At 43.9% G+C, this 24,536-nt stretch overlaps 1 protein-coding gene across 1 annotated transcript in view; it reads right to left on the minus strand.

The window, feature by feature from the left end:
* The window catches only part of PIWIL1 (piwi like RNA-mediated gene silencing 1), a 240,637-nt gene that overhangs the window by 213,122 nt on the left and 2,979 nt on the right, over positions 1-24,536 (minus strand). The window contains exons 2-3 of the mRNA XM_075176746.1: positions 23,737-23,814; positions 19,412-19,526 (exon numbers count right to left, since the gene is read on the minus strand). Of these exons, the coding sequence (XP_075032847.1) occupies positions 19,412-19,526; positions 23,737-23,805 (184 nt within the window). The 5' untranslated portion in view covers positions 23,806-23,814. The remainder of the gene's footprint in view (positions 1-19,411; positions 19,527-23,736; positions 23,815-24,536) is intronic.

Genomic DNA, 24,536 nt, shown 5'->3' on the forward strand with positions numbered 1-24,536 from the left:
TCAATTCTACTTGTGTCTGCAGCCAGCTGATCCGCTCTCCGTGCTTCTACAGTGTTCCTGCCTGTGTCAACTCGCCAGTCTGCATCGGATCAACGCCTCGCTGCTTTCATCTCGTCTAGACCATCTCTACTCTTCAGTGTTCTCCAGGTGTCCAGTTCTACATACTACTGCTTCCTGAGTATTTGTTTCTATCCCTGCTGGTCTACCTACCTGTGCGCTGCACCTACTTGATTACCGCTTCTACCCTCCTGGGACTTCGCATCCTGCCGGCCTCCAGCCGCTCAGGTATCTCTGCACTCCTGTCTGACAGCCTGCTCCTGAACAACGGTATGCATACTTCTCATTGAGCTGATTCCTATCCGCTGCCTCCGTGTATCTGCAGTGTCCTGCTCATCGCAACCCTCCAGTACTCCTCGTGTCTGCAGCCAGCCGATCTGCTGTTCCGTGCTTCTACAGTGTTCCCGCTTGTGTCAACTCGCCTGTCTGCATCGGATCAACGCTCCGCTGCTTTCATCTCGGCTAGACCGCCTCTACTCTCCTGTGCTCTCCGGGTGTCCAGTTCTATATACTACTGCTTCCTGAGTATTGTTTATATCCTTGCTGGTCTACCTACTGTGTGCTGCACCTACTTGGTTACCGCTTCCACCCTCCTGGGACTTCGTATCCTGCTGGCCTCCAGCCGTTCAGGTATCCCTGCACTCCTTTCTGACAGCCTGCTCTCCTGAACCACGGCATACTTCTCATTGACTGTGCTGGTGTATTGCATATCTTGCTGGACTGAGTTGTTCTCCTCTGGAGTTTACTATCCGCTGAGACTATTGCCATCATTTGACTGTGTTGCCTTTTGCCCGGATAGTTCCTGTGACTTTGTATTATTGTGCAGTGCTGTTCAGTCATTACTATATTGTGCATATCATCGTGGGATCAAGTTCAGTGTGCCCGTGTATACTCTGTATTGCATTTCTCTCTCCGTGCTCCTCCTCTCATATATATTCAGTGGTACAACTTGCTAACGCAGACCACTGACTTCCCGGATACCTCCACCTGGATTCCATTCCTTCACATATACAGCGGTACAACTTGCTAAACGCAGACCGCTGACTCTCATCACCTCCTCATTGCTTCTGGACATTCCTCCTCACTATAGCAGTGGTACAACTTGCTACCGCAGACCACTGACTACCCTCACGTTTCCTTTGTCCATTCAGTTCCTCGTGTACTACTACCTATATATTACCAGTGCTGCTAGTCATAGACTTTCCACGAGCATTCTTTACCATCTGCTGTCTCCTGTTCCGTGATCACCCCGCTACCAGAGTACCATATTACCATCTATACTGCTCTGGTAAGTCCATCACCTGGTGATCCCTGGGTAAAGACTCCTAGTGCCCGTGACAAATGTGTTCGGAATTCTTAACGAGCCTGGAATTTTTAACCTAAATGCGACAGGGTTCACCTGCTTGATGATGGAAAACGGCCCGATTAACTTAGGGCCCAATTTCTTGCAAGGTTGTCTGAGCCTGATATTTTTTGTAGACAGACAGACTTTCTGGCCAACCTTAAGGGAGCAGGTGGTACGGTGTCGGTCCGAAAAAATTTTTGCAACAAGTGATGCTTGTCTTAAAGATGAGTGTACTTTCTTCCAGATAACTCTGAGATCCCTGGCAGTGGAACGGATCTCCTGGATACCAATAGACTGGAGTGAATACAAAGAGTTAGATCTGGGGTGGAAACCATAATTGCAAAAAAACGGAGAGGTTTTGGTGGATGAGTGACAGGAGTTGTTAGAGGCAAATTCCGCCCAGGGAAACAAGGAGGACCAGTTGTCATGGAACTCCGATGTGTAGCATCGCAAGAATTTCTCCAAGGACTGGTTAACCCTTTTAGTCTGCCCATTTGACTGAGGGTGGTATGTAGATGACAAACTGATCTTGATTCCCAGGAGGGTACAGAATGATCTCCAGAACTGCGCTATGAACTGAGAACCTCGATCAGAGACGATGTCCGTAGGGAGTCCATGGAGGCGGAAAACGTGTTGAATGAACAAGACGGCCAAATTTCGAGCAGTAGGAAGCCTAGTTAGCGGAATGAAATGTGCCATCTTGCTGAACTGGTCTACCACGACCCAAATGGTATTGTGTCCCGCAGAGGGTGGCAAATCAACTATAAAGTCCATGGACAGATGTGTCCAAGGTTTAGCAGGAGCGGCTAATGGAACTAACTGACCTACCGGGCGAGTCCTGGGAACTTTGTTCCTGGCACAAACTTCACAGGACAGGACGTGACTCTTGACGTCAGCAGACAGAGACGGCCACCATACAGTACGGGAAAGGATTTCCAGTGTCTTGTAGATTCCAGGATGCCCAGCAGTCCGGCTGTTGTGTGCTTCAGCAAGGACCGTCTTCCTTAGATGAACTGGGACAAACAAACATCCTACCGGAGTGTTATCAGGAGCCAACCTCTGGAACCTTTGTAAGGTACAGCTCAAGTCTTGAGTTAATCCGGCATGGATCATCGACACAGGAACAATAGGCTCTGGGCTAGTGACCGGAGCATGATGTGCCAGAAAACTTCTGGACAGGGCGTCCGCTTGAATATTTTTAGTACCAGGACGATAGGTGATAATAAAATTGAACTGAGCGAAGAACAGCGACCACCGAGCCTGTCGGGGGTTCAGGCGTTTGGCTGACTGGATATACTGCAGGTTCTTATGATCCGTTATAACGGAGATCTGGTGTGCAGCGCCTTCCAACCAGTTTCGCCATTCCTCAAAGGCCCATTTAATTGCCAGCAATTCTCGGTTTCCCACGTCATAGTTAGTTTCCGCTGAGGAAAATTGACGGGAAAAGAAAGCACATGAATGTAAGCGATGGGTCTGGGGATCCTTTTGTGACAAGATGGCCCCAGCCCCGACGTCAGAGGCATCTACCTCAAGAATAAACGGTACCTTAGGATCCGGGTGTCTGAGGACCTGAGCAGATACAAAAGCTTTCTTCAGGGTTTCGAATACATTTATAGCCTGTTGTGACCAAAGAGCTGGATCACCTCCTTTGCGGGTCAAAGGTGACAATAGGAGCCACGATATCAGCAAAGCCGCATATAAATCTCCTGTAACTGGCGAATCCCAGGAACCTCTGAATCGCCTTGAGGTTATTGGGTTGTACCCAATCCAGAATTGCTTGGACCTTGGTTGGGTCCATGAAGAAACCTTCTGAGGAGATTATATAGCCCAGGAAGGATACCTCCTGGACCTCGAACTCGCATTTCTCGAGTTTAGCGTAGAGATGGTGTTCCCGCAATTTCTGTAGGACTTGACTGACATGACCCTGGTGCACCGACAACGATTTTGAATGTATGAGGATGTCATCTAAGTAGACAACAACAAATTGTCCCAAGAACTCACGTAGCACCTCATTAATCAAATCCTGGAAAACAGCAGGAGCATTACTAAGGCCAAACGACATGACCAGATACTCGTAGTGGCCCGAGAGCGTGTTGAATGCCGTCTTCCACTCATCACCTGCTCTAATGCGTATGAGATTATAAGCACCACGAAGGTCAATTTTTGTGAAGACAGTTGCTCATCTTAATTGGTCAAAGAGTACAGAGATGAGAGGAAGGGGATAGGTATTTTTAACCGTAATAAGGTTCAGCCCTCGATAATCGATACAGGGTCTGAGTCCACCGTCCTTCTTGGCCACAAAGAAGCACCCTGCTCCTACTGGAGACTTGGATGGCCTGATAAAGCCTTTCTCCAGATTTTCGTCAATGTACTCCTGCATGGATTTGGTCTCTGGACCGGAGAGAGAGTACAAGCGTCCCTTGGGTAGTTTAGAACCTGGAATTAGCTCGATGGCACAGTCGAATTCCCGGTGCGGTGGTAGACTATCAGCAGCCTTTTTGGAGAAGACATCCCAGAACTCATAATACTGTGAGGGAAGTTGCTCCGGAATGGACTGAACCACACGCAGAGGTAGTGTCAAGCAAGACTGTGAACAATAAGAGCTCCACTGGACAATCTCTCCTTTTACCCAATCTATGACAGGGTTATGGCGGGATAGCCAGGGGTGGCCTAGAATCAAAGGAACTGACGGGCATTCGATGAGACGGAAGACTATGGATTCCGAGTGGAGAGCCCCAATGTTCAATTGTAGTAGCGGGGTCTCCCAGGTAACCTTACCGCCTGGCAATGGAGTACCATCTAAACCACATACCGTGATGGCAGATTTGAGTTTAACCCGCGGAATTCCAGCAGAGCGGGCAAACTCGAAGTCCATGAAGTTGCCTGCAGCTCCATTATCAATGAAGGCCGACAGACCCACAGAACAAGCACTGAACGTGAGCTGTGCAGGGATCAATACCGCATTTTTCGGGGAGACAATTTGCAGACCTAAGTGAACTTTCCCCTCGTTCCCTAGGCATGCTCGTTTCCCGGCTTATTTGGGCAGTAACGGGAGAAATGGCCTCTTGTGCCACAATACAGACATAGGCCTTGTGATCGTCTCCTGTCTCTTTCCTCAGGGGAAAGACGATATGCTCCTAATTGCATTGGTTCCTCACCATCCGGGGAAACAGGAACGAAGGCGGATGGAGGTGATGATGTCTCCTTTTCAGTTTTCCGCTCCTTATACCTCCTGTCAATTTTAATGGAAAGGTGCATCAGATCCTCCAGAGAGCTAGGAGACGGGTATTGCACCAAAGAATCTTTGATCTGTTCCGATAGGCCGAGACGGAACTGACTACGTAAGGCGGGGTCGTTCCATCCACTATCAGGTGACCATCTACGGAATTCAGCGCAGTATTCTTCTGCCGACCGCCGGCCTTGTTTCAAGGCCCGTAGATGAGCTTCCGCGGAGGCACTTCGATCCGGGTCATCATACAGTAGACCCAATGCCTCAAAGAGTCTACGGACTGCATGGCAGGACTGGTCTGTGGCAAAGAAAACGCCCAGGACTGGGGGTCACCCTGTAGAAGGGAAATAATAATCCCGACTCTTTGCTGCTCTGAACTGGAGGAGCGGGGTCTCATCCGAAAATAGAGCTTGCAGCTCTCCCTGAAATTCCAAAACAGGGTTCTATATCCGGAGAACCGATCCGGTAAATTCATTTTGGGTTCACAGATGGCATCTGGAGTAGGTTGTGAAGATTTTGTGGCTTCTTCTTGAACAGACATACGCTCAGCCAATCCCTGCATCATCTGATACAAGGACTCAACATGGCCTGCTAGGGTTTATGCCGGAGAGGGTGTGGATCCACTTGCATCCATTCTAACCTCGTCTCCGTGAGTGGGCCGGTTATAATGTTAGGAACTCCTCCAACCGGCACAACACAACCCGGAATCTACTCTGCCAGTCAGGTGTTCACTGGAGCCCCTGATGGTGGGGACAGACTGGGCCGCAGACTGGCAGAGGGTCGTGAAGTGCGTACCGGCTGGGGAGAACCCAGGCAAGAAGAGTCAGGTCCACGCAGAGGTCAAGACCGGCAGCAGACAACAGTATCGATGGAAAGGCTGAGGTCTGGGGTCACAGGCAGATAGCAGAACGGGTAGACAGGTCAGGGATCAGGGTCACAGGAAACACGAGCGAAGTCCAATTCAAGCCAAGGGTCATACACGGGGAGTCAAATAAAGATATCAGGATACAGGAACAGGAACTAGCAGGTCAGCAGACTGGAGCACAGAAGCTATAACCAGCAATGAGGCAGCAGACCTCATTGCCTTAAATATAGACAAGGACCAATCAGCAGTGGAAGACACTCCTGCAGAGTAATTACAAGAATCCAGCAGGGCCAATCAGGGCTTGTCCCTGAGCTACCCAGTTGCAGGCTAATGCCTGATAATCAGCCCTATAGACTGACTATTAATGCACATGCGCCCGGCTACCAGCACCGCCGGGACGCAGCGCTAATGAACTAGCGTCCGGCCGTTGCCCTTGTAACGGCCGGACAGGAGGAGGAAATGACGTCCCGGTCGTCAAGGTGACGGCAGGGACGCTGGGGCGCATGGGAAGCGAGCCGCGGCGGATGTGAGTACCGCCGCGGCTCGTGACAGACTCCACCCTCCACAATTTACAAAGACACTACACTCTAACACTTTGTGTACATATGTTATAAATGTGCCTCTGACCCTATGATTTACATCATTTTGAGTATCCAATATAGGTGTGAATACCAGGTTATCACACAGACATCTTCCTGATGAGACCGCTGTGGAATATGTAGTAGCAATGCAAGGGTTACCAATGTAAAAAAATTATACATGTAAATAATTCAGCCTACAAATATTATTTACTTAGTTGATACTTCATAGTTTAAGAGGCTTACAAGACAATGCTATTCAATTGTTTTAAAGGACACCAAACATTTGGAACCCTGCAGCATTAACATTTTTTTTTTTTTTAACATAACATCTTTAAAATACATTTGGGATACAAGGAGCCCCTCCACAGTAAAAGAAGGTGTTTGTACATACGATAAATCTTTCTCCGATTCAATCTGGGGGACACTGCTACTATGGGTTGTATGAGGGCGCATGGAGTTGACACTTAAATAGTTAACAAATAAGTTTGCAGCTGACTCCACAGACCTCAGTAATACTAAAGTCCCAAAAAAAGGGCTCAACCACACAACTAACCATAGAACAGCAAAAGGCAGGGAACGCATTGTCCCCCAGATGAAATCGGAGAAAGAGATTTAACGCAAGTACAAAATTCTTCTTATCTCCTTTATACACTCTGGGGGACACTGCTACCATGGGAACCTTCTAAAGTAGCCCCTAAGGGAAGGAATGTTCTGGTCTACCAACCCGCAAAACACTGCAGCCGAAACTGGCTGTCCGCAAACGCAAAACTGTAGAACTGGCAAAGCCTTGTAATGTCCTCTTGTAAAACCCTATATTGTCCTCCTCCCCTTCTCCCACCTCGCCTAAAGCCACCCTGACTAGGCGTAACCTTGATGCTATCGACCCCATCTCCTTCTCCTCCTCTCTTGATACTCTCCTATCACCCCTTCCCTCTCTGGCATGCCCTGATCAGGCGTCCTCTCTCTACAACCAATCCCTGGACACCGTTGCCCCAGCCTCTTCCATCCGCCGTCGTCGCCTTATTCCCCAACCCTGGCACTCCAAACACACTCGCTCCCTCCAAAAGTGCTCTCGCACAGCTGAACGCCTCTGGAGGAAATCTCGTTCCCTGGCTGACTTCCTTCACTTCAAATTCATCCTCTCCTCTTTCTGCTTTGCCCTGTCCCTCGCTAAACAATCCTTCTTTCAGTCACTCATTTCTTCTCAGTCCTCCAATCCCCGCCGCCTCTTTGCCACTTTCAACTCTTTCCTCTCTCCCCCTCCCACTGTCCCGCTTTCCCTCTCTGCTTCTGACTTCGCCTCCTTTTTCTCTTCCAAAATTGAAGCCATCAGACTGAACATCTCCTCCACCCACCCCTCTCCAGCCACCCTCATAGCTTCACCTCCCGCCATCAACCAGCTGTGGTGCTCCTTCATCCCCACATCAGGTGAAGTTCGCTCCCCTATTCTTTCCTCTCCACCCTCTACCTGTCCTCTCGATCCCATCCCCTCCCACCTCCTTCGCTCTCTCTCTCCTACTGCCTGCTCTTATCTCACACACCTCTTCAACCTATCACTCTCCTCTGGTGTTGTCCCATCCTCATTCAAACACGCTCTCATCTCCCCTATCCTCAAGAAACCCAATCTTGACCCCACCTCTATTGCTAACTACCGCCCTATCTCTCTTCTCCCATATGCCTCCAAATTACTGGAGCGGATTGTCTGCAGCCGCCTCACCAGACACCTCTCTGACAACTCCCTCCTTGATCCTCTCCAATCCGGCTATCGCCCCCTCCACTCCACCGAAACAGCCCTGGCAAAAGTTACTAATGATCTCCTATTAGCCAAATCCAAGGGTCACTACTCCATACTCATCCTCCTTGACCTCTCCGCGGCCTTCGACACAGTCGACCACCCCCTCCTGCTGCAAACTCTTCTCTCTCTTGGCCTCTCTGGCTCTGTCCATGCCTGGTTCACCTCATACCTTGCCAACCGCTACTTCTCTGTATCCACGTCTGGTTCTTCCTCCACCCCCTCCCTTCTCCCTGTTGGAGTCCCTCAGGGCTCTGTTCTTGGCCCTCTACTCTTTTCGCTCTATACTTCCTCCCTTGGAGCTCTCATCTCCTCGTTCGGTCTTAGGTATCACCTTTATGCTGATGATATTCAACTCTACATCTCTTCTTCTGACCTTTCCTCCTCCCTCCTCTCTCGTGTAACTGACTGCCTCTCAGCCATCTCCTCCTGGATGTCCTCACGCTTTCTTAAAATTAACATCTCCAAAACTGAACTCATTGTCTTTCCCCCAACCAGACACTCTTCCCACCATAACCTCTCTATCGTTGTTAACAACTCCACTATCTCCTCTGTCACCCAACTCCGCTGCCTGGGAGTCACTCTCGACTCCTCTCTCTCTTTTGCCCCCCACATTCAATCCCTTGCCCAAGCCTGTCGCTTCCAACCTTGTAACATTGCCCGCATCCGTCCCTTCCTCTCTCAAGATGCCACCAAAACTATCATCCATGCTCTCATCATCTCCTGCCTCGACTACTGCAACCTCCTCCTTACTGGCCTCCCCTGCTCCCACCTCTCCCCCCTACGCTCTGTACTCAATGCAGCTGCGAGACTCATCTTCCTCTCACGCCGCTCCTCCTCTGGCTCCCCTCTCTGTCTTGCCTTACACTGGCTCCCCTTCCCCTTCAGAATCCTTTTCAAACTCCTTACCACCACCTACAAGGCTCTCTCCCAGTCTACTGCCCCTTACATCTCTAACCTCCTCTCTATTCACACTCCTGCCCGCTCCCTGCTCTCGGCCAATGATCGCCGCCTCTCCTCCACTCTGATCACCTCTTCCCAATCCAGAATCCAAGACTTCTCCCGCGCTGCCCCCCTTCACTGGAACGACCTTCCTCGCTCCATCCGTCTCTCACCCAATCTGTGCTCCTTCAAGCGGGCACTTAAAACTCACCTGTTCCTCAAGGCCTACCAACCATCCACTTAGCCTCTCATCTCCTCTGTTTCTCCCCCGGCCCCTTTTTTCTCCCCCCTTTGCTTCACTGGCTCCCTTCTGTGCCTGATTTGTTTACCCTCCCTTAGGATGTAAGCTTGTATGAGCAGGGCCCCCCCTTCCTTTCTGTCTCCATACCTGTTCTTCCGCTCCGTCTCTACTGTATTTGCCTGCCTGGAGTTTCTGGAGAACTGGTACTTTGCGTTTATTGTTCTGTACTGTTTTACCCTGTATAGTCTACTGTTCGTACTGTGTACGGCGCTAAGGAAACCTTGTGGCGCCTTACAAATAAACGATAATAATAATAATAAAATGGTTGCCGTCCTACACAGCTGCTCTGCAGATGCTCCATGGTGAGCAGCCCAGGAAGCTCCCACCGTATGGACAAAGTGCGCCGTAAGAATCTGAGGCACAGGGCAATTTGTACACCTATAAGCAAGCTTAATCATAGAGCTAATCCGACTAGCAATGGTCTGCTTGGTGGCCGGCCAACCTCTCCTATGAGAATCGTAAAGAACAAAAAGAGAGTCAGTCCTGTCCACATAAACCTGTAAAGACCGGACCACGTCTAGACTAACAGAGGAAGAAGCCCAGAAGGTGCAATCCCTTTGCTAAAGGCCGGAACCACTATATCCTGATTTATATGAAAATCAGGAATGACCCTATGCAAAAAAGTAGGTACGGTCCTATGAACCGCCCTATCCTCATGGAACACTAAATAATGAACCCTACAGGACAAGGCTCCAATCTTCGACACCTGTCGAGCAGTTGTTTCAATGGCAAGCAAAAACGCCACCTTCCACGTCAAGAAACGCAGATCAGCCGACTCCAGAGGTTCGAATGGAGGCCACTGAAGAACCTCAATAACCAGGTTCAAATCCCACGAGGCCAACGGAGGAACGTGGGGAGGCTAAATATAAATCACCCGCTCTAGGAAGGTACGAACGTCAGGGAGGAAAGCCAAGCAGCGCTGAAAGAAAACAGAAAGCGCAGACAACTGAACCTTGAAAGAACTCAGTCTTAGTCCCTTCTCTAACCCATCCTGAAAAAAGGCCAGAAACAGGCTAATCGTAAAGACACAGGGTTATGACACTTCTTCTTGCACCACTGTAAATAGATCCTCTACACCCTATGATAAATCTAACCGATACCAGCCTACGAGCATTGACGAGGTTCTCCACTGCACTGCAAGAGAGCCCCCTCGACCACCAGAGGTCGGCTTCAACAGCCACATCATTAAAGCCAGCCGAGGCAAGTCCAGATGGTGTAAATGATCCTTGACTGAGAAGATCGGGCCTGAGGAAGAGCCCAAACTAATCCTTCAACCAGAAGCAAGATGTTGGCGAATCAGAGCCGCCTGGAACAATTTGGTGTCACCAGAATGGCCGGAAGACCTTCCAACCGTACTCGCCTTATAACCTGCAGGATCATCAGAATTGGTGGAAAGAGATATCCTAAACAGGAATCCCACCTCATAGACATTACATCCACTGCCACATCCAGAGAATCTCTGGTTCTTGTGCAGAATCTTGGAACCTGGTGACTGTGTCTGGATGCCACCAGATCCAGATCTGGCAGGCCCCATTTCCGGACTATCTCCTGAAACACCTGAGGATGTTCCCATTCTCCAGGAAAAATAGCATGCCTGCTGAGATAATAAGCTTCCAAGTTGTCCACTCCGGGAATAAACACTGCCGAAATCGCTGGAACGAATGTCGGCTAAGGACAACCAGTCCAGGGAGGAACACTGTACTACAGAAAGGATCATCTTTAATACCACAGGGTAAAGTCAATTAACTCAAGGTATACGCGAGTACTCACACAACTGAGGATACGTTCATATGTTATGTGCACATTATATAAAAAGAATCACAGATTATATCACTGAGGAGTGTACAATGCACCGAGAACTGATTAGGAATTGCATATTTATGCCATTGTTCTTCTATTGTCACTCTCAATTTTGCCTAAGAACACAGCCATAAATAAAGAATGGTACCAAAACATCCTCCAAGAGCAACTTCTCCCAACCATCCAAGAACAGTTTGGTGATGAACAATGCCCTTTACAGCATGATGGAGCACCTTAACATAGGTCAAAAGTGATAACTAAGTGGCTCGGGGATCAAAACATCGACTTTTTGGGTCCATGGCCAGGAAACTCCCCAGACCTTAATCCCATTGAAAACTTGTGGTCAATCCTCAAGAGGCGGGTGGACAAACAAGAACTCACAAATTCTGACAACGTCCAAGCATTGATTAGGCAAGAATGGGTGGCCATCATTCAGTATGTGGTGCAGAAGTTGATTGACAGCGTGACAGGGTGAATTGCAGAGATCTTCAAAAAAAAGGGTCAACACTGCAAATATTGACTCTTTAAATAAACTTAGTGTAACTGTCAATACAAGCCTGACAGTTATGAAATGCTTGTAATTTTACTTTAGTATACCATAACAATATCTGACAAAAATGTCTAAAAACACTAAACAGCAAACTTTGTGAAAACCAATATTTGTGTCATTCTCAAAACTTTTGGCCATGAGTGTATAAGTATAACATTTTACTGATGGATACTCAGTTCATTAACCATTATCACTATTCTCATAATTGGAGCAACTCACGCTTCTTTAGGTAGTTCCAGCTGTCACCATTGTTTGCTGAGAAGAAAAAATACTACACTAAGAAACCAAAAAAAACACTAAATGAAAAATGTGTTAGAAGTCTCTCACGAATCACGAATGTAAATATATTTAATGTGATCAAAGTAGATGAAACACATAGAATACATAAGAGTACATATAAAATACATATTAAACATAAAAACAAAACTTGTTTATGTAAAAAAAAAAAAAAAAAAACTGATATATTAAAACATCAGTATTCTCACAAAAACTAAAGTTGCTATACAAATCCCACAAGTAGCATAGAGAAGATATCTTCTAGGAAGAAAAAGAAATATATGTGTAAGACAGGAAAAATAATATTATGGTGCAAATAGATATTCATATAATATACTTGCAAGGATTCCTATGAACTTTGGAAGCATTATCCGTATCCTTGTGGTAATGTAGAACATCTGTTCGTTGGAAATAACACTGAGGTTTGTTATTTTCATTGTCTCTGGTGTATCCGACTGGAATTCGTCCAGCTGCAGCTTTGCAGATCAAAAAGTGTGCAAACGTTGCACCCTCTGTAAGTGGATTGGGGTATTCGCTTGTGGGCTAGGTGCACTCAAGTACCTTGTTTTGCACATACATTAAAAATAATTAAGTGTGATTCAAAGTGAAGAAATATCATTTGTAGGTGGATTTCTATAAATGTAAAAAACAATAGGATGTACGGTGGTGACGTAATTCATGTTCAGTGTGCCATCACTCGTGATTTATTTTAAAAAAAATTACAAATAGCACTCAGATTACAGAAGGGTGCAGTAAACATCAATTTTAATTAGCATGGCAGCCCTGCAATTCCTTGTCCTTTCAGTCAATTCAGCCTTGTCCTCGTCAACACTCTCACCTGTGTTAAGGAGAATCTCTGACCTGATGTCAACTAATCCTTTTGTGGCAGGACTGAAATGCAGTGGAAATGTTGTTTTTGGGATAAAGTTCATTGTCGTGGCAAAGAGGGACTTTAAAATTAATTGCAATTCATCTGATCACTCTTCATGACATTCTGGAGTATATGTAAATTGCCATCATAAAAACTGAAGCAGACTTTGTGAAAAATATTATTTGTGTCATTCTCAAAACTTTTGGCCATGACTATAGTCTAATCTGGATAATTAGGTTCAGAAAATCAATGCATTTTTGTGGACTTGGGGGCATATTCAATTCTTGGCGCTATAGCCCAAAATCTCACGGCGTGCGCACTATTACCGTTGTAACGGTAATAGTGCGCGTAAATACCGTTGTTACGGTAGTTTTCTCGCTGGATTTCAGCTCGCGGCTCAGGGAGCTGCGAGCTGAAATCCAGCTTACTATTACCGTAATAACGGTAATAGTTTTAAAGCTGCGGAGAATTCAAAGAATTGAATATGTCTATCCCTACCTTGTTACAGAAAAGAGTGATAATATTTATTGTATTTATTACTAGAATCATTTTTGGACAAAGGGCAATAAAATATGTACAAAAGTTTTGTGCATACCAGCACAACTATTGCTGTAATGCCACAGAGTGGAGTTTGGGCAATAAAGACAAGGTTTAAATTATGATCATTTTAGAAATTCAGTCTTCTAGTGACGAATTGATCTAGTCTTCCCCAGGTGGCAGTGTGCGCAAAAGAGGATTGTGTGCGCTAATACAGTTTGTGATCAATTTCTGCGTTAATTTATATAAACAACAGTTTTGTGTTCCTATGTAGTTATTTTTATCACTACTTTAATTCATTAATGAATTGCATTTAAAAACAAGTGGGGAACTTGAGTGTTTTTCCCGACCATATGCAAATCCAAGCAGGTCTCAAAGACATTTCATTTGAATCTCGGTGTAAGTACGGTCTGCAGAAACTTTACTTGCCGTATGGAGACAAACAGAAAACAGTGCAGGATACTCATATCAGAACGCATGCAAAAAAAACAATAAAATAAATTAACTGAAAAGTATAACACTAATAATAATTTAAAATATGCGTTTGAAAAAAATATATGTATTTTATTTTACATTAAATACACAAATCAGGATGCTCTTCATGCTTTTTCCTATCTGGTGGCACGCATACATGTAGTTTTCAATACCAAGACGAAGCCGTGACAGTCATTACTATCAGCTCCCCTTAGATATCATACGGCAAAAATAAAAAAGCTTTAGAGAAACTCAGGACTTGAATAGACCGCATCTACGTTTTCATGCCCTCGGCACACAGCTACTCTGAACACTGTCTTCATCCTTCCCTCCCCACGTTCTGCCCTTCAAGCCGTATGTAGTCATAAGCATCATTTGTGTTCCAACATAAACCACATGCAATTGGGTTCATAGGCATAAGGTCTGTTTCTGTGCATAGGCAGAGCTATGTCACGCAAGATGCGGCAAGCAAGGAAAGTGACTTCTGTCTGAAAATGAATCAGGCCCACTGTCTGAATTCACGTGTCAAAGGGGCTTCATTTTCATAACTGTACATCTATACAGGGAAATGATTGGTTTATAATAAACTGATGAATTTAGGTTGTGATTGTATTTTGGAAAGTTGGGGTGAAACCGAAGACTTCCTAAGAGTGTCAGCTCTTGACTGAAATCTTAATTATGGCAGGACTTTTTGTTTAATAGCGAATGCAAGATATACATTTACAGTTCTCACATGAACTGTCTGTTATTGTTATACAGTGGCAGTTTAAGGGCACGTGTGGCAGATTAAGGCAAATGAGGCAATCACCTCTGGCCTGGAGCAGCATGAGGCCCAAGGCTCGGGCACCATCTGCCCCTATGTGAGTCAGGTCCGTTCTGCCAATCATGCATCATTAGTAGAAAGCGCAGAGAGACAGACAGTTTGCACCCTTTAATCGTTCTATTGCCGAGTCTGCTACTGGCTATCAGTTAAACTATGCTGTTTGCTATTGAACCAGTAGCATGGAAAGATGCTTGAAGCAGTCACAACCAATAGATAATGAACAGAAGCAGGTTCTGTGATGTATACTATGTAATGGGAGCAGCTATCACTGCACCTAAGTTCTGGCTACATTTTCCATCTCTCCCCTTGGATCCTCTGCTCCCTCTGCCACTTGAAACCTGCATTAACCTTCATCAGAAATTTCAGATGCAATACTTTGAAACAGAGACAACATGAAACTAAAACTTCCAAAGATTAGTATGGCAGAATAATCACAGACATGATTGGCTTAAAACATAATGTACTATATCAAAAAATTAGAAACAGCGGACTAATAAATCACAATTTTCAATAGCATATATATAAAAAAAACTAAAAAGCATAAAAAGTCAAAAAAGTAGTATAGCATTTAATATTTTATTTTTATGTGAGTGTCCCACAGAAGAATCTAAATTTTCCAAATATACCCTATGATATAGAGATGTGCAGGAAAATTGGCAATGATGGGTTACTGTAGTATCCGGAAATGTGTTCAGCTGAACATCACAACGATGTTCAGCTGCACACTGCAGATAATTGGATACCCCCCTAAATGTTTAGCAAGTTTTTGAAATGTGGATGTATTGGGAAATAATTTGGTATATATGAAAAACCTTTGTTTCTTCCCTTTCTTATAAATCTTGAATTTGTATGAGCAAGGAAATTGATCATTTAGGGTAAGAGTGACTGCGACACTATTTATTAGGAGATTTAAGATTCACCAAGTTATTTAAGGGGCGCACAACTAAAAAGACGGACTGAGGATAACTGCTCCCCAACTCTGAAGACTGGCATCCGTAGTCACCAGAATCCAGGACCAAGGGACAAAGGATCGGCCCGCTGTCAGATGGCTCCGATCCATCCACCAAAGAAGGAAGAGACGAGCTTCCGCTGAAAAGGTCATTCGTTGAATATCGAGATGAAGAGGAGACCCTGACCACTGCCTCAGAAGGTCGCATTGGAATCTCCGATCTCAGAGAGTGGAACTGATGTATGAAAGGGTCTCAAACGTGGACACCAAGTGTCCCAGAAGCTTCAAACCTAAAAGAATAGATGGAATTGAATGATGCAGGAGTCTCCTTACTGCCTGCCTTAACGTACCAGCCTTGGGTTCTGGAAGGAAAACTTTTTGACACTTGATGTCCATTAGAGGTTCCAGAAATATAATTCTCTGAGAACTAACTGAAACTAGTGATAATTTATAATCCAACCGTGTTGTTTCAAGATCCGAAGACCCTAGTCTGTATCTCCCTCTCTGTCTGTCTTGTCTGTCTGTGAGTGTGTGTCTATATTAGGGAATTTAGACTGTAAGCTCCAATGGGGTAGGGACGGATGTGAATGAGTTCTCTGTACAGCGATGCGGAATTAGTGGCGCTATATAAATAAAGGATGATGATGATGATAATGATGCTAGAAACTCCCGAGGTTCCAACCCCTGGATGACAGACCGAACTGATTCCATCTGGAAATTGCTCACCCGGAGGAACTGATTCAGTCTCTTCAGGTTGAGAATCGGCCGGAACGAGCTGTCTGGTTTTGGAACCAAAAAAAAGTTGGGAGTTTTATAAAAAAAACTTGGGCCTGATTCATTAAGGATCTTAACTTGAGAAACTTCTTATTTCAGTCTCCTGGACAAAACCATGTTACAATGTGAGGGGTGTAAATTAGTATTGTTTTGCACATAAGTTAAATAATGGCTGCTTTTTCATGTAGCACACAAATACTTTATAGTTTATTTGTACACTGAAATTTAAAGTTGATATTTGTGTGCTACATGAAAAAACAGTCAGTATTTAACTTATGTGCAAAACATGGTTTTGTCCAGGAGACTGAAATAAGAAGTTTCTCAAGTTAAGATCCTTAGTGAATCAGGCCCTTTGTTCCTTTTGAGACTCCGGTACATGAAATATGACTCCCGCGGAAAGAGTGACGACCGAATTGATCATCACCTGTCTTCTTTCTCGGAAAATGCGCGTGAAAAAACACTGATGAGAGGGTCCTGAAAGATCCAAGATGTATCCCTGGATATAATTCCTAAGACCCAATTGTTTTGAGAAGTCGCCGCCCACTGATCCTGAAACATGTAGGCAGCCCCTTCTGCCGCGGGAAGAGGGGGGGTCCCATCATGCAGAGGATTGTCCGAATTTTGAGGGCTGGGCGCCTCTTAGCATAAGACCCCCTGCCTCTGACAGCCTGTCCCCGGGTCCTACCTCTACTGGTAGACTGACCCCTGTGAACCGGGCTACTACGAAAATACTGTCAAAATGAATTTAACCTAGGAGCTCGACCTCCAGGTGCATTAACTCCATCCTCCCATAGCCTGACTGATCATGGTATCCAACTCAGGTCTAAAAAGGACCAAATCAGAATAAGGCAGGGCTTCAAAGGACTTTTTAGATTCCAACTCCGCGTCCCAGGCCCTAAGCCACAAGACTCTCCTAGCAGAAATGGCTGCAGCTGAAACCGCAGAAGAAATAGACGATGCCTCCTTTAAATGCATGGCCAACGGGAGAAGCTCTGAATCCTGTAAACCAACCGCCTGTTGATCAGCCCAGGATTCCATGGCCCTAGCAACCCATGCAGAAGAAAACATGGGTCTGAAAGATGAACCTGAAGCAGAAAATATAGACTTAAGACAACTCTCTATTTTCCTGTCCTTGGGGTCCTGAAGGACAGCCAAACACGGCACTTGTAAGGTGTTTTGAGTATGATGAGCCAACTGAGCTACTGGTGCGTCTACTTTGGGAACCTGTACACAGCGCGCCGCTTCCTGTTCCTGTAACAGATATAGATTTGCAAATCGACACGGAACAGAAAATCTCCTATCCGGCTGTGTCCAAGTTGCCTCGGCTATCTCTGTGAGCTCCACTGAGGAAGGAAAACACACAGTCTTAGGTCTCTTACGAGAGAACAGACCCTGGTTCGAAGAACCTGGCTCCTCTGGTTCTACCAGATCCAAGGTCTGACGTACTGCCATAACCAGATCCTGAATACCTTGGTTCCTTACTGACTCGTACCAATCACCCAACTGGGTAGAGTCTGAATCCTCAAGCACTTCCCCCTCTTCTTCAGAAGACCCCTCTGAATCTGACAGTGAAAAAAATGTGCGAGAGGATTTTTGTCGTTTGGCTCTAGGTGTCACCATACTTGGAGAGTCCAACAACCTATTCAAGCGGTCCAATCTCTTTCCCAGGGAAGATAATCAAGCTGTCTCCACCTGAGCAGACCGAGGGGTAATAGAAGCAGCCTCAGACATGTCCCCCTAAGTAATCTGTAAAACAGTCTTCATATTGTCTGCCGAGGTAGATGGGCTCGACCACATAGCGGGCCCTACCGCCATGGCTGCGGTCTCAGTCTGTCTGTTAATAAGCTGGGCTAACATAGATACAGACTGTGCCAGCGAGGAAACCCATGCTGGCTCCTCCACTGTCACTGCATCAACCCCGTGCCTGCGCTCCACCAGTCCCCACTTCACACTGCGCATACACAACATCCCGCTATAGATATAAGCACTGCCGGCAGCACTTGCATCTCCTCACCTTTAATAAAATAAACAAAATAGAAAATAAAAACTACACTAATCTAAGCAGCAAGTACTGGACACAGTACCAGACAGCCTGACTCCTTGGGCACTTAAACTACACTGAGGCTAGTAGGGGTTGCAGAGGGGAGGAGTCAGCAGCAAGTTTAGTTAACTGTTTAAGTGCCAACTCCTGCGCCCTCATACAACCCCCATTGCCGCAGTGTCCCCCAGAGTGGATGAATGAGAAAAGAAGTTATACTGTACTTAATTTATAGCCACATATCTTGAGTGGTATAAAACAGGCAATTAGAAAAATGGCCACCATAGAGCCACATTCTTTTTTAACATGTGCTCTCAAAATGGCCAACTTCATACCATGCTTTGTTAAGTAGTGACTTTGCACAGGGAAGTTTTATTTAGCAGTGATGTTGCATTATAATAATAAGTAAAGTTGTGCTATAGACTGCCACTTTGGATGTTGTGGAGGAGCTTGTACTCTCAACCACTCATAAAACACTTTCATTATACCCTCTTTTTTACTAGAAAGGCCATAGGCTTGAAATACAAGGAACCGGATGCAGCTACTGCTTTTCTGTGGTGCAATTGATTAATAAATCAATCGCAATGCAGAAATTCAGCTTTTTTCATAGAGGCTGTCTTGAGAAATTTGATAAAATATTGGCCCCATGGGTGACTATATCTCATATGACTAATTGCCATAGGTAAATTTTAACTGTGCTTATGTGTTTATTGGGAACCAAACATGTAGATATTCATCCAGGCAAATTATTGTCTGTAAGAGAAGTTTTACTGAAACAGTGATATATGCATATATTGAGTGCAATTAGGATCTATGGATATTGCTGCACTATATGGAAGGTGAAGATAATGCAGTCAACATGGGAATCGTAATGAATTCTGAGATACATACACACCCCTACATGAGGAAGATATATACAATTGGCAAGAAATTAGTAATAAACGTTATTGTACCAGATGATCATCTATGTTGAATTATTATATGTACTGTGTGTACTTTTAGGTTATTGAAATCATATTACTACATTACTGTACACAATTCCATTTCATACATATATATCTGTGTTGTGATTTTGAATTCTTATTCTTAAAATAGGGAAACACAGATTAAGATGGCAAATGATTATATATATATATATATATATATATATATATATATATATATATACATACATACATACACACACATACAGCTGTTTTGCAATTACCTCCTGCTTGTGGTCTGGGAGCTACTGGAGTTCCTCTCTGACGTCCACGCCCAACAAGTTCTGTGTCAGTTGACGGTGGTTGGTCAGGTGTATGGCCAGGAGGTATGCCTGATACCTTGGAAAAAATACTGGAGTCAATAAAAATCACCAATTTTATAAATACTCAAAAGAACTAGACAAAGAATATATACTGTTTAGGAGGTTATGTGATGCATTTTATTCTATATGCGTAAGATATTAGAGGTAGTTATGTTTAGGTAATATTATTAAGGATATTTATACCACTACTACATGTAGTGCATCAGTAGACCTTAACACTTATCTTGATAGTATACCCTTCACAAGATTCATGGATTGTCATATATTATTGGAAAAAAATATTACTGCAGAGCATGTGGCAGAGTTGTTGTGACATCACTGGCCCTAACTCTCGTTTGAATTGGTTACCAATCGAATTCAACAAAACTCACAGGAACATGGTAAAACTCAGTTGCAATTAAACCACTCACAGAAATTATTATTTATTAACTGTTATTGAAGAATTTGGTCAATCCACTGATTTACATATACAATGGAAGAAATCCACTTTTTTTTTATAAAGATGTGTCCAATAGGACACAAGGTTCTTTTCCAAATAGCCTATTTAAATGTCTAGGTAAAGTTGTCATCAGTGATAATAGACAACTTATTTTGGTAAACCTAGTTCCTGGAGACATTCAAGAAAAAGGGTCAACAAAGATTGCCAATTTTATTGGTTGGGAGAATTAATCTTAATAAAATGCTGCATAAATATTTTTTTCTTATTAAAATATTGGAAAGGGGTAGAGTGTGACTTTGCTAACCTTATGAACTATCTGATGAGTGGAGAGCTTGATTTCCCTCATGTTTGTATTTAATAGCCACCTATGCCTATTAATTATTCCTCCCGAGTGACTCTAGAGGTAGCAGAAGCTGGTTCTCAGATAAAATGGTTTCATTTATTGCATGCTTCATTTACTTACTGTAAGTTTCCTGAACGGCTTCATAGAAAAATAACCACACTAACGTAGTTAGCTATGTTTGCCTGAAGGAATATTCACAATTTGCTGCAAAATGGAGACATCTCCCTTTTAAAACTCACTGTGAAAGAAACCTATACTGAAAGAATTTTTATATTCCAGAATAGTACAAATGTTGCAATTTTGAGAGATATATACACTGCTGGCTCTGTAGCTACTTTTAAACACCTCTCTAAATAATACTACAATCAATTAACACATGTTCTGCTATAGTAGAAGCTAGATTTCCTTAATGCCAGAAATAGACTTGCACAACAGAAAAAAATTACACACCTCATGTGCTTTGTAAGCTAGGGGTCAGAAGTGATCCTGTATTCAGGAGACGTTTCATATAATGTGGGAATGTGCAGTTACTCAACATATTTGAGATGTCTACACCATAATATTCTGGAAAGCGTTATAATAATAAGTAAAGTTGTGCTATAGACTGCCACTTTGGATGTTGTGGAGGAGCTTGTACTCTCAACCACTCAAAAAACACTTTCATTATACACTTATTTTTACTAGAAAGCCCATAGGCTTGAGATAGAAGGAACCGGATGCAGCTACCGCTTTTCTGTGGTGCAATTGATTAATAAATCAATCACAATGCAGAAATTCAGCTTTTTTCATAGAGGCTGTCTTGAGAAATTTGTTAAAATATTGGCCCCATGGGTGACTAATTCTCATATGGCTAATTTCCATAGGTAAAGTTTGACTGTGCTTATTGGGAACCTAACATGTAGATATTCATCCAGGCACTGTGACATCAATGTTGCCTATTTAATAATAAGCGTGAGCTGTAGCAAATATGCTGACCTCTATATTTAATTATTTTGATACTCTATACTTTTCATTGTATTGTTTATATGCTGCAGAAAACCAAATAATTAAGAGATCTGATGCATCATTATTGGTTTAACATAAAATGGTATGTGTAAACAATTTTTGCTATATATGTATATGTTTTACTCGATGCTTCTAGCATGTAATAGCATCCTTTTGCTTTTTCTATTTTTAACACAAAAACAATAAAACAGCCCATCCAATACATTAATAACAGCCACTGACGCATTCCTGCTCCAAATCATTCCACAGTAGCAAGAAGCTATGGAGTGATGCAGCGACTGGAAAGAGGAAAAGAAAAAAGGATTTTTGTACTTGGTTAAATCAATTTCTGAGGGACACTGGGATTTCATCTTGGGGACACTGGTACCATGGGGATATAGAGGTTGATAAAGATACACCATTTTCTAATATATTAGCCTCATTTTCAGGCTTGAATTAATTTTAGTAAACAGAAGTAATAGCTTCCTTCCACATCTCATATAGCATGAGGCTTGTACAAACTGTGTGAGTAAAACTCGCTAAGGAGTAGGTTACTTACATCTGGGATTTATTACTCTCTCCCTGTTCCAGTCCAATGAAGGCTTCCTGTCTATAAGACAGGTCCCCAACATATACTCCTGACCCTGCAATGAGGAAGCTCGTTTAAAACATATGTCTTGCAGCTTCTGAGCAGGGCCACCATTTGACAACCGCCGCAGCTCGGCACTAGACTAAGAGACCCTTTGTCACTATTAGAAATGTGGGGAAAGGAAAAGAGGTGTGTATCCAAACCCGGCTCCACCTCAACTCCTGCATGGTAGTGAACCTAAGCTGCTTCAGTAGCAAGCAGTAGAATTTAGCTATAATAAGCAAAATAAATACGACTTAAGTTGGCTGTCCAGTAATACCGCTTTCATACTGCCGCCCAGACAATATCCTGGATATATGAACCAGGGATATTGCCAGGGAGGGCATAGGCTCCCCCGGAGTCAAATTCCCAGGTATACCATGTTCATACTGAACACGGGTCTACCTGGGGTCTCCATGGCAACATCACAAGAGGAGCTCTGATTGGCTCCTCTTGTGATGTTTTTTTTTTTACTTTGACATTGTGTCTGGTGAGACCCGGGTCGCACCATTCATAGTGCAGGCTTCCTGCGGCAGACCCGGGAATTACCTCACCAAAAGACTTGGGTCTAATTCCCGGGTCATTAGACCTGGGACCATTCATACTGCACCACTACTCAGGTAGTCTGGGCTTCCCCCAGCAAAAACCTGGGCTTTTGGTGCAGTATGAATGGGGTATAACAGAGTGCCCAACTCCTTGAACACTTAGTTTAAACTGGAGTAGATTAATGATTGAAGGACTATAGAGGGAAGGAGCTTCAGACCTTTATAAAATTTTAACCCCCAAGTACCAAGCTCCTGTGTCGGCCACTATATCCAGATGGTCGCAGTGTCCCCCACAAAGGAAGATAGAGAAAATTGAATTGTTATTAATTTGCATGCTGTATGCTTTGAATAGTCTGGAGTTAAAAAAAGAGAACCTGCTAAATGCGTCAGGTCCTCTTTAAGTGGTGCTTTGTACCATAATTACCCATTATTATTTATGTAAACAATTTTCTTAGGTCCTAGTTGCCCTAGAAAAATCACTGCCTACCTAACAGTTAGGATAGGTACAAACTGAACAATATTCAGGCCGACGTGTTATCTACAACGATTTTACTAACAACTGAGGGTCCGATCGCTCAGGTGATTCATGCGTACACCTTCATCTGGTCCTCTAGTCATTTAGAGAATGATAGCACAATAGTCACTCATTCCTGTCACACTGATTAAAACTGCCTTGTTATAGCTATCCACATGTCCTTACGAATTTCGTTAACTTATGTGACTCTGAATCGAAATTTTCAATCTCATAACGAACAAACTATTCGAACGAACAAACTATTCCATCTACAGCACTCTCTACATTTAAGTCACCACGACATGTTCATTGTCGGCATCGGCTGAAAAGACCATGACTCTGTAAACTTTATGGAGATCGCGAGTGCATACACACTACATGATCGGAAGGTAATTGGAACGAGATTATTAAACAGTACGACTAGTCAAATTAAACAACAATCGCCACTTTGGAACAATTATCGTTCATCATGTGATTATACACACTAACGGGATATGTGGCCGAGAAGTCGTTTATCGGGTGATTGGCCCGATAATCGGCTGGAAAACCTCCCGTGTGTACCTAGTACCTAGCCTTAGTGAGAGATTATCAAATGACGCCATCAACAATTTTTACATTAGAAAAGTCAATATTTCTTGTTTAAATAGTTTTTTTTTATATTACCAAGAAGCAAAGGAAGTGACAAAAGATTAAAAACAATTGGTCTACTTGTTTAACTTAGTAAGGTTGCAAGAACTGCTCATCGATAGAGAAAAAAAAATATTTCAAATAACCTGTCCAGGTGTTGTTGACTCCTGCCCACGTGCTCTCCCACGTGCCCTTGCTCTGGCTCTTCCAGTCATATTTTAGTCCTGCAACATAGAATACAATAATTTGCCACTTGGGACATAGTCTGAAATGGATACTGGTCACAATAGTCGTTAATGACAGCTTCCACCCGTTACCAGCATTACCAATAGATTCCCCAATACTTTAAGGGCTTCTCCAGACAAATGGAATGAAGAACTATGTACTGCCCTTAGGCAATGCTCAAAAAAATGTTTTTAAAAGAAAAATACCCACCTTCACTTTCCACCGCCATCCATTCAAACACCAGTGCCTGTCTACGGGCCCGACACATGTGTTTACCCTTCACATTTTAGTACATTATCTGGCACAACGAGTTGCCGTTAGAACTACAATTTGTTGCCACTTCCCTCTAGCAGACAGCTTAGAGAATAGTCCAAGCTGTGTTTAAAGGGCTGGCATATGAATTGCAGCTTATGTAACATTTAGCTTCCACACAACAATGTACAAGTAGAACACAGGCAGGCAAACAGGCACCGGTGTTTGCATGGAGAGAGAAACTGAAGTTAAGCACTATTACTTTACTACATACTGCTCACTGACAGTACTCGACTAACTTTTATGCTTTTCTGGAGAAACACTAATTATTATTTTTCCCAAATAGAACTTCCCAAACTATGGGGGGTATTCAATTGTCAGCGAGTTGTTTTTTTTCTGACCGCGTTAAGTCATTTTAACGCCGTTTTTTAGCATTTTCTAGCGGGTTAACTTTACCCGCAATTCAATT

This window comes from Mixophyes fleayi, chromosome 1 (assembly GCF_038048845.1).
Source record: "Mixophyes fleayi isolate aMixFle1 chromosome 1, aMixFle1.hap1, whole genome shotgun sequence".
Classification (NCBI taxonomy): Eukaryota; Metazoa; Chordata; class Amphibia; order Anura; family Limnodynastidae; genus Mixophyes; species Mixophyes fleayi.